This window comes from Pseudomicrostroma glucosiphilum (assembly GCF_003144135.1).
Source record: "Pseudomicrostroma glucosiphilum strain MCA 4718 unplaced genomic scaffold BCV69scaffold_5, whole genome shotgun sequence".
Taxonomy (NCBI): Eukaryota; Fungi; Basidiomycota; class Exobasidiomycetes; order Microstromatales; family Microstromataceae; genus Microstroma; species Microstroma glucosiphilum.
In genome coordinates, this window is record NW_020289917.1 from 210,874 (window position 1) to 227,847 (window position 16,974).

At 56.2% G+C, this 16,974-nt stretch overlaps 7 protein-coding genes across 7 annotated transcripts; 2 read left to right on the forward strand and 5 right to left on the reverse strand.

Moving 5' to 3' along the window:
- The first annotated feature begins 675 nt into the window (after positions 1–675).
- BCV69DRAFT_282063 (hypothetical protein) lies at positions 676–3,125 on the forward strand. The gene has a single exon (XM_025492215.1). The coding sequence runs from the start codon at positions 1,054–1,056 to the stop codon at positions 2,932–2,934; it is 1,881 nt and encodes a 626-aa protein (XP_025348486.1). The 5' UTR covers positions 676–1,053; the 3' UTR covers positions 2,935–3,125.
- Positions 3,126–3,181: 56 nt separating this feature from the next.
- Positions 3,182–3,778, reverse strand: BCV69DRAFT_276823 (hypothetical protein; the record flags this gene model as incomplete). The annotated part of the gene is made up of 2 exons (XM_025491128.1): positions 3,182–3,559; positions 3,659–3,778. 2 exons carry the CDS (start codon positions 3,776–3,778, stop codon positions 3,182–3,184), a joined length of 498 nt encoding a protein of 165 aa, XP_025348487.1.
- A 618-nt stretch (positions 3,779–4,396) lies between these two features.
- On the reverse strand, positions 4,397–6,106 carry BCV69DRAFT_247872 (MFS general substrate transporter; the record flags this gene model as incomplete). Its single annotated transcript, XM_025490266.1, has 2 exons — positions 4,397–5,401; positions 5,486–6,106. The coding sequence occupies 2 exons, from the start codon at positions 6,104–6,106 to the stop codon at positions 4,397–4,399; spliced, it is 1,626 nt and encodes a 541-aa protein (XP_025348488.1).
- Positions 6,107–6,923: 817 nt separating this feature from the next.
- Positions 6,924–9,013, reverse strand: BCV69DRAFT_166963 (hypothetical protein). Its single transcript, XM_025489473.1, has one exon. It carries the CDS (start codon positions 8,872–8,874, stop codon positions 7,321–7,323), a length of 1,554 nt encoding a protein of 517 aa, XP_025348489.1. The 5' UTR covers positions 8,875–9,013; the 3' UTR covers positions 6,924–7,320.
- A 224-nt stretch (positions 9,014–9,237) lies between these two features.
- Positions 9,238–14,125, reverse strand: BCV69DRAFT_282066 (Oligoxyloglucan reducing end-specific cellobiohydrolase). The gene has a single exon (XM_025492216.1). The coding sequence runs from the start codon at positions 14,012–14,014 to the stop codon at positions 9,425–9,427; it is 4,590 nt and encodes a 1,529-aa protein (XP_025348490.1). The 5' UTR covers positions 14,015–14,125; the 3' UTR covers positions 9,238–9,424.
- Positions 14,126–14,849: 724 nt separating this feature from the next.
- BCV69DRAFT_298355 (hypothetical protein) lies at positions 14,850–15,491 on the reverse strand (the record flags this gene model as incomplete). The annotated part of the gene is made up of 1 exon (XM_025494210.1): positions 14,850–15,491. One exon carries the CDS (start codon positions 15,489–15,491, stop codon positions 14,850–14,852), a length of 642 nt encoding a protein of 213 aa, XP_025348491.1.
- A 370-nt stretch (positions 15,492–15,861) lies between these two features.
- Positions 15,862–16,917, forward strand: BCV69DRAFT_282068 (RBP11-like subunits of RNA polymerase). Its single transcript, XM_025492217.1, has 2 exons — positions 15,862–16,444; positions 16,551–16,917. The coding sequence occupies exons 1-2, from the start codon at positions 16,146–16,148 to the stop codon at positions 16,855–16,857; spliced, it is 606 nt and encodes a 201-aa protein (XP_025348492.1). The 5' UTR covers positions 15,862–16,145; the 3' UTR covers positions 16,858–16,917.
- The last annotated feature ends 57 nt before the right edge of the window (positions 16,918–16,974 follow it).

Below are 16,974 nucleotides of genomic sequence, written 5' to 3' on the forward strand. Positions count from 1 at the left end.
CTCGCCGGCGGATCCATCTCAGTGGATGGGATATGCACCGCCGACTGGCGCAGCGCGAGTCGGTCAGATGCTGGGCCGCACAGCTCACCGACGTTGATCATCACATTTGTACTCAACGTCTATTGTGACCTCCCATATTGACACTAGACAATACTTGCCGACAAGATCGTGTCGATCGTTGCCGCTCTGACTGCTGCCTATGCATGGTGGTTGCCGCTCGAGCCCTCGTCTAGCCTTCTTTCACAAGTCTGGACGAGGACAATTGCGCTAGATCGAGCACTTACTCTGTTCCGGCGTCTGTCCACCAAGCCATCTGCTCCGAGACAGGGGCCCTGTCATCCGACAATCAATTCCTGATTCAAGGAGAGGTGTCATCTGTCTGTCTGTCTCTCCGAATCTCGTTCCTCCGTTCCGAAGGGGGGCGGGCGGCCGACTCCGCTTTTGTCACTTGTCAGGCCAAGGTGAGCGGGCCAGGGTCCGGCGGGGTGATCGGCGTCTTTTTCACATCGGAACTCAGCGCGGCGCGGAAGAGCCGTCCCCGATCCACCACAGACAGTGTGCGGAGGCAAACGCGGGAGCAAAGCGGGTGAAGTTGCTGAGCTGACAAGAGGGCGAAGCTCAGCAATGCTATTTCAGACCAAGGGGTGGGCGGAAGATCCGCACCTTGGATGTACAAAAGATATGAGGATAAGCTCACTCGCATTCCCATCTTCTCCCACGCCTTACCTGCTCCTGGCAGAACTTGTCCTCTGCGGACCGATCACAAACATCACACCCCCGCGGGGAGAGGCATCCAGCGACCGGTCACCGAGGACCTGAGCCGACACTTCCGACGTTCGCTTAGGTGGGGGAGATATTCTCGGCCAGGGCGTCGTGCCTGACCGCCGCCAAGAATCGGGCAGTGTGGAGCCGCGTTGCTCAGCTTATGGTTCACAGCAGCCACCCGTCCCCCCACAAACCCCACATCTCCTTTCTTTCCCTCTTAACCTCATCTCTGATTCTAATCATTCATCACCCTCTGCTTCCGGATCGAGGCAACGCCCGCTTCCAATCATGCTCTCTGGGCGATCCTCGCCAGTGTTGGGGCAACTCAACCTGCACCCGCATAACAGCTCAGCTGCCAAGAGACGAGGCAACCCTGGCATGTCTTCTGCCGCACGCAGGCAGAGCTTGACTTCTAGTGAGGCCATGCTCGGCGCCGACGGCGAGCTGCACGATCCGGGCTACCACGACTCGCTCAGGACACTGCGAGCGCAGATCGAGGCAGGCTCTTCTGCCAACTCCTCTTCTTCCTCACTGCAAAGGAGAGCTACAATAAATTCTGTCAAATCTAGGCGGAGTAGTCTCGCCAACAGTCACGTACCCAACTTCTTGACGGAATCGCGGAACGGCTCTCAAGGCCAGGTACAGGGACTGGCGGACCAGGACGATAGCTCTTCAGAAGAAGAGCTGGACGAAGATGACAGCTCAATCTTGAACGAGCACAGGCGCAAGAACTCCTCCAGCGGAATTTCTTCGCCCTTCCTCTCCTCATCAACTTTCGCTACTTCATCGGCATTTACCTCTCCACATTCTGCCGGGACCCCCAGACGCCGCGCTTTGACCTCGAGCTCGGCTAGTTCAAACAATCAAAAGGACCGCAAACAGAGTGGCTCTGCTGCTTCATCGCTGCGCAAAGGCTCTGTAGGCGAAACCGAGGAGCTCGTCTACGAGGCGCCTCCGCTTCCCGCTTCCAATGTAAAGAGACAGGGAAGCTCTCTGCGGTCTTCCTTCAGTGCGGTGTCCATCTCCCGCGATCGATCGGGGTCGGCTCAGCAGCCTTCGTCCGACAGAGGGGTCCAGGATTGGCAGGGCGGTTTCACAAGCCTGGTGGATCTGCAGCGGACTGCTTCGAGGGAAGGGGGATCCTCAACGGAGGGAGAGCCTGCGCGGTCTCACAGTATAGCTGAGCCTGCCGGTCCTTGGAGAAGACCATCGCATTCAAGTCTAAGGGGAAGCGTAGAGTCTTCCAATAATCTCCTATCCGGAGATCTCAGGCGCTCGAGTGGTACAAAGGCGAGGAGCAGCTCAGACGGCTCCACCAGAGGTCACGGAGGCAAGCGAGTGTCGGACATTGCAGCCTCGACTGGTGTGGCCTTGCGACAGAACAGGAGTGAAAGCGACCCCACGCGCTCCCATGTTGGCTCGCGCGAACGCTCCCGGAGTGAAGCAGATAGCATGTCCTTCTTTGCTGCGGGTTACAGACCTGTCGCAGCAACGGCCAAGTCGGCGAATGGCCATGGCGAGGGAGCAGAAGAGAGCCACAGCAGCTCCGCTCGTCTATGGGCATCTTCGGGTCAACACCATCGAGGAAGCTTCGCTAGTAACGATCCTCTTGCGCGAGTAGAAGAACGTGAGGGCTCTCCGGATGTGCCATTCGCAATCCAGTCAGCGGTAGCAACGCAAAGGCTCCAGAGCGCTGCCTTGGGCAAAGTCGATGACGAAGCGACTCGACAAGAACGCATCGAGCGCGAGAAGTCGCCACGATTGCCCTTCCTTGGTCGTAGGCCGTCACCAGTAGCCATCGTCGTTGACCAGCCAGGCATCTCAGGAGTGGAAGAAGAGCCACTACGCTCCAATCTCTTGCCTCTGCCTTGGATCAGCTCTCGAGGCGCCAATGGTCTTCTCGAATCTTCCGACGAGGAGATCTCCTTCAACTCGGTGGCTGCACCATCTCCCTTTTCAACCATCTCCATTCCACGTCCAGGCATCGGCGTCAAGTCTCCATCTTCGAACTCGGGTCGCTCCGATGCTGTTCCTCTGAGCGAAGGAGTGCGGAGGAAGATGCAGAGGCTGGGATTGGGAATGCGCTTCAAGGCTTTACAGGCGGAGAAGAGGATCAAGAAGACCTTTAGTAACGGCTCTGAGGGGAAGCAGGAGGGGAGCGAGGTGTGATGTAGAGGGTCAGGTGCGGGAACTTCAGAAGCGGTGGGAAAAGAAATAAATGGGCAGGGAGTCAGTCAGCATTGAAAGTCAGAGCCCATGGTCATTGTATGTAAGCCCAAGTATGTATATTATTCGCAAGTCATTCTGCATATAGCGTCTCATAGATGTAAATAGCATTCCATGAAGCTCCCTCCCTTTGTCTGAGTCAAGATCGAGGAAAGAGGGAAGAGAGGGTACTGCCGGAGCAAATCCCCATTCACGCAAGGAAGAGCTGAATCCCCTTGTGTCCCCGAATAGCAAATTCACCCCCCGCCGCCGAGATCTGATTCGTCGCTTTCATAAGCCCAAAGGTCGCTGCCGTCTGACTCTCATCATCTCTCATAGGGCAAGGATCCAAGTGCAGTCCCCCTTGACGAACCGCAATGCATTTCCCCAGTAGCTGAAGATGACCAGTGTAGAGCCCTCCTCGTTGTCTGGAACCGATGTAGGTCGAGTCGCAGATGCTGAATTGAGGATAGGCGGGATTGTCTGAGAGGGTGAGACGAAGCTCGAATTGGCCTTTGTTGTTGAGACCTAGGAAGCCGGATTTCTTGGCGGCTTGGTCCACCCATTGAAGCTTGGCGGGAGTGCCGCGCTGGAGAGGGCAGGGGAAAACGGAGGTGGCCATGGTAGAGGAAAGTCAGTAGTCTGTCGCTGGGCTATAGGCGGCTCTGACCGAACCAGAAGAACTCACTGCATGACAAGAGACCGTACCATCGGCATTGTATGGGTGTGTAGGAGCTGCTGTAGCGATGCAAGAGAGGAGAGCACTCAGAGCAATGGCGAGGCCGACTTTGCAGGTGTTGAAGAACATCGTGAATATGTGTGTGTGTGGAGATATGTGTTGTGTCAGCGGCTAGGTGAGAGGTGACTGTGACGAATTCGACTAGAGGGAAGCGCTGAAGAGCTGTTGTTGATCGAGGCGAGGGTTGACAATGCCTCAGAAGCTGTCTTCTTATACCGGTCTATCGACCATGCCCCAATCTCAAAGCTTTGCCTTCGCTCCCTTGCCAGACGCCTGCATCACATTGGCAACGTTCGCTCTTGCTGGTAGCAGTCTGCAAGACTCTGGAAGGCTCCCTACAGCCTTCCCGCAATTGCGTCGTCGACGTCCTCGAAGAGCGAAGGCGACCTTGCTAGCTTGCCTCCATGTAGCTGAAGGCAATGTACGCCCACAAAGCCGTACGAACGGCGCAAGGTATGTTGCCATTTGCTCGTGCGCCGCTTCACTCCACTTCAGACGCCGACGCAACAGCACCTTTGCTGCCACGACATCGCATCGACGTCTCACTTCCGGTGCCTGGCTTTGATGCCGCATGGCGATCGACGCAAGGGCATGAGAGTGTGTGACTGATGCTGCGTGGAATGCTGCATTGCTACATTGCAAAGGTACTGACTGGCTCTTGCTACAAGTACAGAGCACACTGTCCTCTCACGAACTCGTCTCTAGGTCCACCTTCTCCTGTTGCTGCTTTGCTTCTGCCTCCCTCTTCTTCTCCAACTCCAGCAATTGCATCGAGAACCTGCTCTTAGCACGGATCCGATCTCCGTAAATAAAGAGCACAAAGGGCACCACGCCCAGAGCTGCTCCTAAAAACCCTGCCAGACTAGAAGCCCATTGATAACCCAAGTTGTGATACATTTGCTCTGTGAAGAGGGGAAATGCCAGTCCGAACATGTTCCTGGCAAAGGACTGAGCTGCGAGTGCGCTAGAGGCAAAGATGAGGTAGCTGTCGGCCAGGTAGTTGAAGACTGCTAGGTAGACGTTGAAAACGGACCACATGAAGACGATGACGCCGATGATGGTGCCAGCGATTGACACGTCTGGATAGCTGGTCCAAGCATAGATGAAAGCGCCAATTGGAAATGTGACGGCAGAGATCATGGCCAGATAGAGTCTCGCCTCTGGTCCTCGCTTGGAGAAGTTCTTGTTATATAGTCTATCCTGGATAGGATTGGTGGCGAGACCAAGGATAGCAGCGGCTACAATGGATAGGAAGAGAAGACCTTCTTGACCTAGCGTGTAACCGTGCAGATCGGCAATCAGCCCTAGGGATTCGAGCAGTGAGTACATCACACCCCACAGGAAGCTGATCCAGAGCGAGAAGGCAATGACGATGGGCTCAGAGACCAGCAGCCAGAGGGGTCGTGTGAGCGAGTCCTTGATCAGTACAGGGATTGAAGCTCGCTCCGCTTCAGCTCGAGCTCGATAGCGCTCATCACCAGTCTCCTTGCGCAGCCTCGCTGCACGACGTGTCAGGATGACGGAGCCTCTGGTCTCGCGGAAGAAGAAAACCAAGAGGAGTAAGCCGCCGCTGGTGAAGATGGCTTGAATGTACTGAATCCACCTCCATCCTAGAGACTCGTGCTGAGCAACCCAGCCTGCCCAGACTGGGCCGAAACCGGTTCCAAAGATAGCGGCGGTTGCGAATAGAGCCTGTAGAGAGGATGAAAGGACGAGATCAGAGAGTCAGCTCACCGACCAGAGCAGTGACGTCGATGGACCACCCCCTGTACTCACCATAGGGAACCCCCGCTCGTTCGTCCTCCAAATATCAGCCAACGTACCTCCTACGAGAGTTGACCCAGTACTGCCGAACGCCCCACCAAAGAAGCGTCCCAGGAGCATCGTCGTCATATTCTGTGCGAGTCCACAGCAGAGGAAAAAGAGGGTATACGCAAGATGCGAGGCAATGTATACGTTTCTCCTTCCAAACACCTCCGAGAAGGGAGCTAGAGCAAGTGGCGGGATTCCGAATCCTAGCGCGTAGATGGAGATGCCTAGCAAGCCCAGCTCGTGATTGGTAACGTTGAGATCTGTCTCCATTTGCGATATACCAGGGACATATGCAGAGGCAGTTGCAGCCACTTCAGCTGTAAAAAAGACGGCAAGGATGGTGATGAACCATTTCCTTGCCTGTGAGAAGTTGAAGGGATCCTCTGGATCTCCCGCTGGGAAGTCCACCCAAATGGTATCCCCCTTGACCTCTGCACCGGTCACAGCCGGAGCACCCTGAGCCAGTGCTTGATCTCCAGACGTGGGCTTCGCCGTTGCGGATTGTCCAGCCTTGTAGGAAGGCGATCCAGACTCGGACTGGCCTGTCTCGCTTCCTCCCTTGCTGGGAGTATTCACCACCGTCATAGCCTCTCCCTCTCCATCTGCCTCTGCAGCTTCTCGCGCCTCGAGGCGTTGCTGCATCTCCCTTTCTCTGGCAAGACCCCAAGCATCGCCATGCGGCCTCGCCTCGAGCCCGAGGGGAGGAGCGGCGCCTTCGGCCACTGCGCTATGCTCTTGAGAATGTGAGGTGGACATGATCTTGGAGACAGAGCCGGGTGGCGGAGGTGGTGGATGTAACAGCCCGTGATCCGATGCTAAGATTCGAAGTGGATGCCTTCCTGTATCGAGGGCGCAGCGGCTATGCAGGGAAAGAAGGAGTGGAGGGTATGTGTATGGGGCTGCAAAGTGCAAGCCAAATCCGCTTCCTTATAAATGTTGGAGAATCAAGAAGTCCAGACAGCCAAGATGCAACTCTCGCCGTGTCATAAAGGGAGAGTAAAGGTAGAAGAGTAAAGGAGTATGAGTCAAGCTCCTATGCTGCTTGCTTGTACCTCTTCTTGCTACTCTATGCTCGGTCCTAGGGGTCAAGTCCTCCTATGCACCTCGTGGCTTCAAAAATCTATCAATCTGTCACCTCAAGCTCGTCATGAACGGATGGACGGGCGCAGGCGGGCTCTGCCACCTGCACGCAGGCCCTAGAGGAGGAGATTTAACCGAGGGAGTTTAACCGAGCCGAGTTCCATTGGGCGGCCTTAGCGCCGGGCCGTTAAACCCGATGAGGATCAGGGTCAGATGGATGGATGGATGTACAGAGGGATGGACACACGGAGCAGAGAGGTGGAGGGGAAGGAGGATCCGATGACACATTTCCCTTCATGCCCTTAGAACTCGACGAGCAGTCAGGGTATCAGGCTTCGTGATTGTCAATTCCAGAGACTTCGTGTGTTTCGTCACGTTTGCATTACGAGCCGTCAAAGAGGAGCATAGCAGCAAGCTAGCTGGAGGGATGAAAGTACACAAGAATTCGAAAGCGAGAAGGGATGTGTGCGCGTCTTGACACCGGGCAAGAAAGCGAACCCTGCGCAACGAGAGAAGATGTGCGAATCATGAGAAAGGGCGGAAATCGTCGAAAGAGCAGTGATATGTCCGACGCGCCTGCATCAAGCAGGGGTCGGTTGGAGAGCAAGGAGAGTTTCCAAGGTTGGAAGTAGGGAGGGTGGAGAGAGAGGGATAAGGGAGAGAGAGGAATGAGGCAGAGATCATCGCTCCAATGTCCATAGTCAGGCCGGATGCCCAGCTTAGATCATCTTCGCCTCATTGTACCCCACCACGTCGTCCTCGTTACTAATGTTGCTCTGCGCAAGACTGGCCTGGTGTCGATGGCCAAGTCCCGACTGAGGTGTGCGCATCGAGCGCATTGCCGACGAGGCTCCGGCGGGTTTGGCACTCGAATAGTCCTTTGCTGCCGTATCAGGCATGGGGTCGTGATCGCTGTCCATCATTGTCACGGCCGGATACTGCATCATCGACTCCCTCAGAGCCCGGTCACCCGCTTCGGAGGGGGTAGGCTGGTGGCCGCGCTGTCTCTGGGTCATGCGGTCTTGGACACCTCGAGAGTCTAGAGGGAATGCACCCTGTTCCTGCTCAGGGCTCATGTAGTCGTCATCCCCATCGTCGAGTCCTTCGTAGGCATCATCAGGTCCGTCGTCTCCCATCACATCTGCAGAGCTGTCGCGCAGACGGAAGTTGTTGCCCACGCTTGACATCTTGCTGTGTTGTGCGTTGCGCGCAAACCCACCGCCATTGATGCCGACCCGCGGCAGAGATGAAGTAGCATTGTGCCCCTTTTTGAAAGATTCGTCTTGGCCGTAAGAGATTGTAGAAACACGATCGCCCGCTGTCCTGTCGGCAAAGGAGATTCGGCGATTCTGACCATCGGGACCATCGTACATGGAGAATCCGCGAGGAGGCTGTTCGAACATCTCGTGCTCGTCGGCAAACTCTGGCTCCATGGCATCGATACCGGCCATGGCACGAGCAGCCGCTGTACCCCTTCCGGCGATTCCCGATGCGCTGGTATCTCCACCCAAACTACGGTTGTCGAAACCGCCTCGTGCAAAGTTGGCCGAGGGACGAGGGTAGAACGAGGCAGGTCGACTACCAGGTACTGGTCCAGCCGATCCATCTCCACCACTGACCCAGTCTACGGAGATCCTGCTCATACGCTTGTCTACGTGGTCAGCCCAGTCGGCCGTCTTGTTGTTTCGGTTGATGTGCAACTTTCGGATCCATACTCCCATGGCGACGAGGAAGACGATGAGTGGGCAGACGATGGCAGCTGCCTTACCTCCTGCAGTGAGACTGCCACCTTCGTAGAAGGCTGAAATGAGTGAATCGCTGTCAGAAGAACCTTGCACGGCATCGTCAGGGGGATTGCTGCTGCCGACGTAAGTGACACTCCAGGTGGGGCCAAAGGGATTCGCGGAGTCCCAAGGCTGGTTACCGCTATTGACGATGTTCAGACTGAGCTGAGTAGTGGAGCTCTGAGAGGTGGTGACGTTCCACCATTTGGGCTCCAGCTTGACCTCGTAGGAGCCCTTGCTAGCAGGGATTCCAGTCCATGCGTGGATGGGCAAGTTGGCCTTGGCAGAGCTGGGGGCATAGAGGTAAATGTCTATCTTGGTGGTGCCTTCGCTGAGACAAGACTCGTCCCATTGGAGGATCGTCTTGTTTGCCGAGGGGACCGTCGCACTGGCAAGTGGTGCGACGTAGAGACCCTGACTGGCGCAGGCAGAGGTGGCTCGTCGATGCAACACGGACCTTTCGGTGAAGAGGTTGCGGAAGGACTCCATGTTGGGGGGCGTACAGAGAGTGTGAAGGAAGAGGACGAAGCGGGTACCAGAGACTGACAGAGAGATGGAGGAAAGGATCAGAGGGAATAGAGCCAAGGAGACGACGACGACGACGACGGGGAAAGCGAGGATCGAGCACACAAAGGAAAGAGCAACGAGGAGAGAAGGCGCGCCCGCACTCAAGGCACACAAGCACACGCCCCGCACCCTTGGCTGCATCATCCCACCTGCAACGCGTCCTCTGCTCCAGTGCCTCCAACGCCGCGCCTTGGCGTTCAGACATCAACACATGCCTCAGCGTCGCCGCTCTTCCGCACTCGCACACGCCGTCGTACAGACACACGAAGAATCAATATAGACAAATATTCATTAGGGAAAGCACACAGAGAGAGAGAGAGAGGGGAAAGGGAGGTAGATTGTGGTGACACGATAGTCCGGCAATGGCAGACCGCTGCTTGCCCCCCCAACCTATCGGCTCTCAAAGTCTTCGTCATCGTAGTCTCGTAGGATCTGTAGGAGCAAGGGCGGCAAGGCACGATATCTAGTGTGGTCAGCAAGGTAATGTTGAAGCCTGTAACTGGGATCTCTCAATACTCACAGCTGCGTCATCGTCTTGCGCCAGACCTCTATAGCTACCATACGGCCTCCTAGACCTGAAGAAGCGATCGCGAAGGAAGGGAATATCTTCCGCCTGTCGCTGCACCCACGCCCAGCTCTGTTCCGCCACTCCCACCACGAACCACGGTACCGACGCCATAGTCTGGAGCAACGGCGAGTCTGCATAGTCCCTGGCGTCGGGAAGACGGATAGCCCCGCCGAAGCGTCCGCGACTCTTGGTCACCCACCAGTAGCCCACCACACCGGCGAGGAGGAAGGGCGAGAGGAGAATGGTGGTCCACCAGAAGAAGCCGTGCCTCTTGAGGCTCGTCGAACAGACGTGCCGTGCGCCTCGATCTGGGCGATTTCCTCCTTGACAAGACGAGAAGGGGATCTTGCGCACGCTGGTCCGGTCGTACCAGTAGTCCTCGTCGCCCGTGCACTGCTCCCTTTCATCAGCAGCCAGTGCCGTGAGACCAGGATGCAGTACACATTGGTTCGTGGCAGGGTCCCTATAGTGGTTGAACTCGCATTCAAAGTCCGCATCGGTACAAGTGCAATTCTTGACGATTTGATGTGGCTGGATGATCTTCTCACCCACATAGCAGTCTGCATCCCGCTTACGGCGGTAGTAGTACGTCTGTCGGCCGAACAGGCACGCTTCTACGCGCTCCTCGCTCGGGCTCCAGAGCTCAAAATCGTCCTGCTCAGGTCGGCTCGGGTCCAGAACGCACTTCCTCTGGGCTAGCGACGAGAGATCGAGATGGATGGCAGTCGACTTGGCTTGAGATCGTGCACTGGTACCAAAGAGGATGAAGCGTCGATGTGTATCCTCTGGAATAGTGACCACGTCTCGCACACGGATTTTGTCGCCAAAGTTGTAGCTCTCCCACTTCTTGCCCTCGTTCGTAGAGTAGAGCACTGTGTCCGTAGGCGCCTCATCATTGACCAGAATGATGATGGAGCCTTGATCACCGAATTCCCACTTATGGGCGTCTTTGTGCACTTCCTCCCAAGTAAAGCCACCATCTCTTGTCAAGAAAGTGTCACTGTCCGCGTAGGGAGCCAGCTTCTTGCCCACATTGCCCACGCCAAGCATAAGTCCTACTGCAGAAGGGCTGCTGAGGGATGTACGTCCATTGTCACGTTCGGTGAAGCCGTGAAGGTGGAGACTGCAGCCCACAGTGTTGCAAGCGTACGGAGCGCCAAAGGTGTCCACGCGAGGCGGGACGAGCTCCTTCCACCTTCCACCGTCGTTGTGGGTAATGCGAGTCTGCAGGTCCTTGCGACCAGACACCACAGCATCATCTGCATTGGCGACCACGTTGATCACAGCGATTCCATCAAGTCCCAGCATCTTCTCGAAGTCGACGTAGCCTGCCGCATTGCGATTGACATGCTCCTGCGAGATGGTGAAGAACGTTCCGTTCCCGTTGCTCTTGACGATGCTACCAAGCTCGGAGCCAGGAGCAGAACGAGTGGTGACATGGAGGAAAAGCGCCCGAGTCACAGAGTCAAGGACTGTGTAGGCACGATTGTCGACGTGCAAGTTGGGTGGCAGCTGCGCCTCTGCGAAGGTATGCCCATCGAGCGATACCTGCATCGACAAGGTGCCAGTCGCGCGTAGCAGCTCAGCCACCACGAGGAACTCTTGAAAGAGAGCGATACCGGCGACATGAGGGAACAGGACTCGCTTGTTCTTGTAGTAAGGCGATCCCCACACAAGCTGAAGATCATTCTTCGAGTCAAAGGCCAGCTGAGAGCCAACCTTGTCCTTGTAGGATCCGCACATGATGGCTAAGGAGTCGACTGAGAACTGCTTGGCCCTTGCCCAGTCACAGAACTTGATGTAAGAATCGATGAGATTCCAATTCCTGCCATGATCGGTAGAATACCATGCCTCGCTTCGACATGCGCTGCCCGTAGATGTGGTACAGTCTCGACTACCCACCCAAATGAGCCAGTCACTCTTGAGGGGGTGGAAGCGCAAGATGGGAATGCCCAATCCGTTCGCCGGCAGCGGGGGAATGAACGAGTCCCAATTCTTGCCGCCATTGTACGTGTACCACACTCGCAGCCCCGCAGTGATCAGATATGCCCTCTCCTGATCGTACTCATGCAAAGCCATGGCGAGGAAACGGAGATTTGCATCGCTAGATGCAGGGGCAGCATGCATCTCGGTCCAAGAAGCTCCGTCGTCTGTCGACCTCCAGATCGAGCCATCATCAATTTGAGCGAGGACAACGCTTGACCCAGGGATCCATACGTGGTCGACAATGAGTCCTGGAAAGTCGTGTCGCTGTACAGCGATGGTGCCCGATTGGGGAGCTCCTTGCGTGCAAGGTTTGCTGATCTTAGCATCCTTTCTCACACCCTTTGAAGGGTCACAGGTATTGCCAGGAATCTTGCGGTACCCAGACAAGCCCAAGTAGGTAGTCTTGCGGGATGTATCGCATTCTCCAGCTGGAATAGTCTCCCGTCCCAAGGCCAGGCATGCGCCATTGTCGCTTCGGGCGTAGCCAAAGTCGCACTCGTAATCGTCATCGGTGCATGGGCACGCCTCTTCCTTGCCCACCGGATCGTGGAACTTGTCGGCGACTACGCAATCGGCATCGGCTTTGCGTCGTGCAAACCATTGCCTGTGGCCCATCAGACACTTTGGTCCAGCAGTACCATCGCTCTCAGCGTACCATTTCTCCAAGTCCTTCTCTCCACACTTCCGCTTGCCCACTGTAGCAAAGTCTAGAAAGGCGACAACTTGGCGAGGCTGCGTTCCAGCATCGGCCCGACTCTGAGTACCGATGAGGAGGAACTTTTGAGACGTGCTATCAGGGATTGTAGTGAGGATCTTGGCCCTCATCTTGACGCCGAGAGCGAGCTTCTCCCACGTCTTGCCCTGGTTAAAGGAGTAGCTGACGTGGTCTGTCAAGTCCTCGTCATCGACAATGACCAGAATACTGCCTTGATCTCCAAACTCGTACTTGTGGGCGTCCTGAGAGACCATCGTCCAAGTACGACCGGCATCAGTACTGAGGAAGGTATCGCACTCTTCGTACGGCATGAGGCGATCACCGATCGATCCCACACCCATCACAAAGCCAGGAGCAGTGGAAGAGAAGACTCTGCCGATGTTGTGAAGCTTTGTGACCGAATAGAGGTTCAAAGAGCAGCGTTGTACATCGTTGACGTCGCATTTTACACCAGTAGCCTTGGGCGCCTTGATGTAATTCCATCTACTACCATCATCCCATGTGATCATGCTTCGAGTGAGTCTTTCGCTTGTACCACCTGCGAGACCTGTGATGACATTGGCGAGCCCCACCCCTTCGATATTCTCGAGGTGTTCAAAGTCAATAATGCCCTGGGCATTCCGACTGGTGGCCTCTAGACTCTTCACGAAATGAATGCCTTCCGAATCACTTGTGAAGAGAGTGCCTGTGGAAGTGCCAGCAGCATCAAGGACGTCCACTACCAGTGAGTGTAGGGTGGAGTCCACGACTGTGTAGGCATTCTCTCTCAGGCCATGTCCATGAGGGAAGTTGGCCTTGCGCCACTTGTCTCCATCAGTAGAGACGAACATCGCCATCTCCGTGCCTGCATTGCCTCCCGTCGAGCTCTGGATGTCCCTCAGGGCAGTTACCAGATACCGTTTGGAGGGACCAAGTCCTACAAAGTTTTTGGCATCCCGGCCCATGTCCAGCTCTACGAGATGCTTAGTGGCGAAGAAGTCGTCGCTGTAGAAGAGGCGCGTGGCACCGCTCGCCCTGGGTGTGATCTCATGCCCAGAACCTGCCTGACGACTCTGTAAGATATGTCTTGGATCGAGGAGTAGCGGCGAAGTGCTACCCCCGGAAGGACTGTCTTCCCAAGCGATGCAGAATATCCGGTTGAGATGCTCTTGCTTGACTACAAGCTCGGCCGAGGATTTTGCCCAGTTGCAGTGGACAAGATATTCGACTAGGGGCTTTGGATCTGTTGCAAATCCGTCCGTGGTGTGGTAGGCTTCGTCGTGGCAGATCATACCTCCCCATGGCGACCAACCTTTGCACTTCTTGCCGGTAAATATGATCGAATTCCAATGCTTCTCATCGGCATTGAACTCAAGGGGCGCTCCTACCCTCACAGCCGGTGGCTCTGGAGTCTTGAACTGCTGCCAAGTGGTACCACGATCTGCTGACCGCCAGTGCGTCTTGCCAGACGAGAGGATGAATGCCATACGCTTATCGTAGGGGTGCTCCATGAGCATATATGCTTGCCCATTGGGTATGCTGGACACTTGCTGCCACGTCTTCCCCTCGTCAGGGGAGCGATATACGTTGCCCCTCATCGAATCATGATAGAGGACGACGGAGCTATCATCGAAGTAAGAGAGCCGAGCTGGCAGACTCTCGAATCTTGATAGCTTCACATCGGGAGCTTTGGCAGCCAATACCGAAGACGGCAGAAGCAGGAGGACGAGGAAGGCAAGGGTAGCCACCAAGTGAAAGACGCGCCGAAGCGGGGGTATGACACCTGGGCGCATTGTCCACCGTTCGAGAGCCATGGTGAGAAGGTGTGGCCACGAGGGTGCGACGTGCAAGTGGAAGGTGTGATGGCCGACCTCTGGTACGACGGATGGGTATCACTCTGACGGTATAGCCTTTCAGGTTGAGAGGGACGAGCGGAGAGGAGCACCAGCCAGCCTTCGCTTGGATCAGAAGGCGGAGCTGCGTCGTGTCGCCTTTTTCGGCACGCGAGGGGATGTGGAGCGCCCCTCCAACACCATCGATATCGACCCATGCCGTCTGCACCTGCCGAGCCGCCAAAGTTACCTTGACTGTCTGATCTTTTCGGCGAAATTGAACATTCGAAGACACATCACAGAGCAGAGAAGATCGGGAAGGTATTATCAAAGTGACGAGCTAAAGTACGAAGAGGTGCAAAGCAATATGATACAGAAGGAGAGCGCATGCACGAGACTCGTGCGACATGTCGAATCGGATGAAGTGGGACCAAAGAAGACAAGGAAGAGAGAACAGGAAGCAGTGATAGAACTGGTGACGTGCGCGAGGCTAGTGATAGGAGCCGAGCCGACAGAAAGACCATGTACATTTGGAAATGTTCGACGCCAGGCAGGTGTCGCGACAGCTACGATCGCACCTCGATTTTCGCACTGAGGCGGTGAGGCGCCTGCAGACCGCGAATTGCTCGTGAGGATATGCTGCATGTCAGCCTCGATGTCAGCTGGACGATGAACCAGGCGAGCCCATGCGTGCCAAGAAGACCAGACCTTGTAGACCGTCTCCGGGCAGACAGGGATACCTTGGGAGGACGAGGACAGCGATGCAGGCTTCAGGCTCTGACTCCAAGCTGCTCCTGTCTCGAGACGAGAACCTTTCTCAAGCCTGTGACGGCCGCCTGTCCCTCCTCTCGACGGTGACAAATCCACCACATCCATCGGGCACGCAGATGTGCCTCTTCTCCACCTGCTGCGCTCCTCTCGCTTTCCCGCCTTCTGTAGAGGCAGTCACGGGCGTTGCAGCTGTCTTGTCAGCTGGTCTGAGCATGGGAGAGGCTGCTGCTGAAGAAGTCTGTGATGCCGGAGCTTGGTGCTGCAGAGACGGCGAAGTGGGGGGTTGTGACCATGCGCCGCCGCCGAATCCTAGAGAGCTGAGTGCGCTCAGACGACCCCCGAGCGAGGTGCCAAACGACGTTCTCCTTGGTGGTCCATTGGGTGCTCCACTTCCACTGCCACCGGCTCCACTTGTGTTAGACGAAGCCTGCTGGTTGGCGCTGGCGCCGACCATGGAGTCATAGGGATATCCTCCAAAGAAGCGTGGCGCAAGGAAGGACGACGCAGGTGTAGATGACCTGCGCGGTGGTTGTGGTTGAGGTTGAGCCATTGCCATTGCTTTCGAAGGCTGATAGGAGGAGGACGATGCGTGATGAGATGGATCGGGCGTGGTGCGGCCCGATGAGGTGGCGCTTTCCTGGTAGCGGGTCTGAAAGGAGCTGCCCGAGGATGCGCTAGGTGAGGACATACTTGTAGGGTCTTTGGATGCCAGATTGGATGACGGGGGGTGAGCGGATTAATCGGGAGCAGCAGGGTCGACGATGGACTGACTGCAAGCGGCAATGAAGGGTAGAGTGGGGAAAGTGCGGGCAATTGCGGGGATCAGGACAGGTAATGGCGGGGGAGGAGGCGTAGGGCGGGCGGGGAGCGCATGGCCAGGCGTAGACTTTGAAATCGGAGGGCAGCAGCCACCCTTGCGCCTCGTCTCCCCTCGCCCACGCCAAGACGCATTCGCAACCTCGGAGCGGAGCCAGAGCTCAACCGCGCACTCGACAGCCACGCCTCACCCACGCACACAGGCCAGGCCAGGCCAGGCCATCCATTGATCCACCATCGCCCGTCTTTTCCTTCCTGCGCTCCTGCCTCCCCAGTCAAGAAACGTAGAGAGCAGGGCAGGACCCTCGATCATCAAGGTGAGATAGACACAGACGTTACGGGAGACTGTGAAGGAAGCGTGGATCTACACAGCCTGGCAAAGCATGAATGATTACGAGAACTATCATATTCACACTGTCGGACCATCGAGACACGACTTAGTCTCGGTGGGTATGATCCAACTTTACTACAACGGTATATGACATTGCCAGGAGAGGAAACTGGGACGAGACGACAGGCAACAGGAATGGAATGCGAGGTCAACAAGAGCGTAGCTCGGACGCCACGTCTTACGACCCGGTATGCTGAACTCGTAGCCCACCCTCCCTTTCTTTTCTTGTCGCCGCATTCTAGACCTCTCCTACTCGCGTTCGGAACCTACCGAGAAGGGACGGCAGCTATGTCGAACGCTCCCGATCGATTCGCCCTCTTCATTCTCGGAGAGGGAGAAAAGAGAGTAGAGGTGCAGGAGGAGACCCAGATCGAGAATGCCGTATCGGTGATCTTGAACAAGGAGGATCACACCATGGGCAACATGCTTAGACAGTGAGTAGCAGAGTACCTCGACGAGTGCTCTGCGCTTATGGCACGCTCAGGGAGCAACAGCAGCTCATACTGTTCCGTCTCTCTGTTCGGTCATTCGTTCCCGCAGCGCCGTCCTAGCAGTCCCGGGCGTTCTCTTCTGCGGATACAAAGTCCCCCACCCTCTCGAGCCCCGTACGCTCCTGCGTATCCAAACCGATGGCCGCCTCACACCAATTCAGGCCCTTCGTACGGGCTGCGAACGCATCATCGCCCAGATCAACCAAGTTCGGTCTAGCTTCCAGACTGAAGTCAGCATCCGGATGCCTGGTGGAGCAGGCGTTGGGAACTTGGAGGATCTCAACGGAGCTCATGGAGGGGGCGCGGGTGGCTATGGGTATGGAGCACAAGGAGGGGATGGGTACGTGGATATCTAGAGGAATTGGTCAGTGTAGTGTTTTGGAAGCGCCCAGCCAGCGCTGTGTACTATGTCATGCGAACATCCGTCGACTGCTGAGAAGCGGGAGGCCTGTAATTGTACCATTCAGAACATC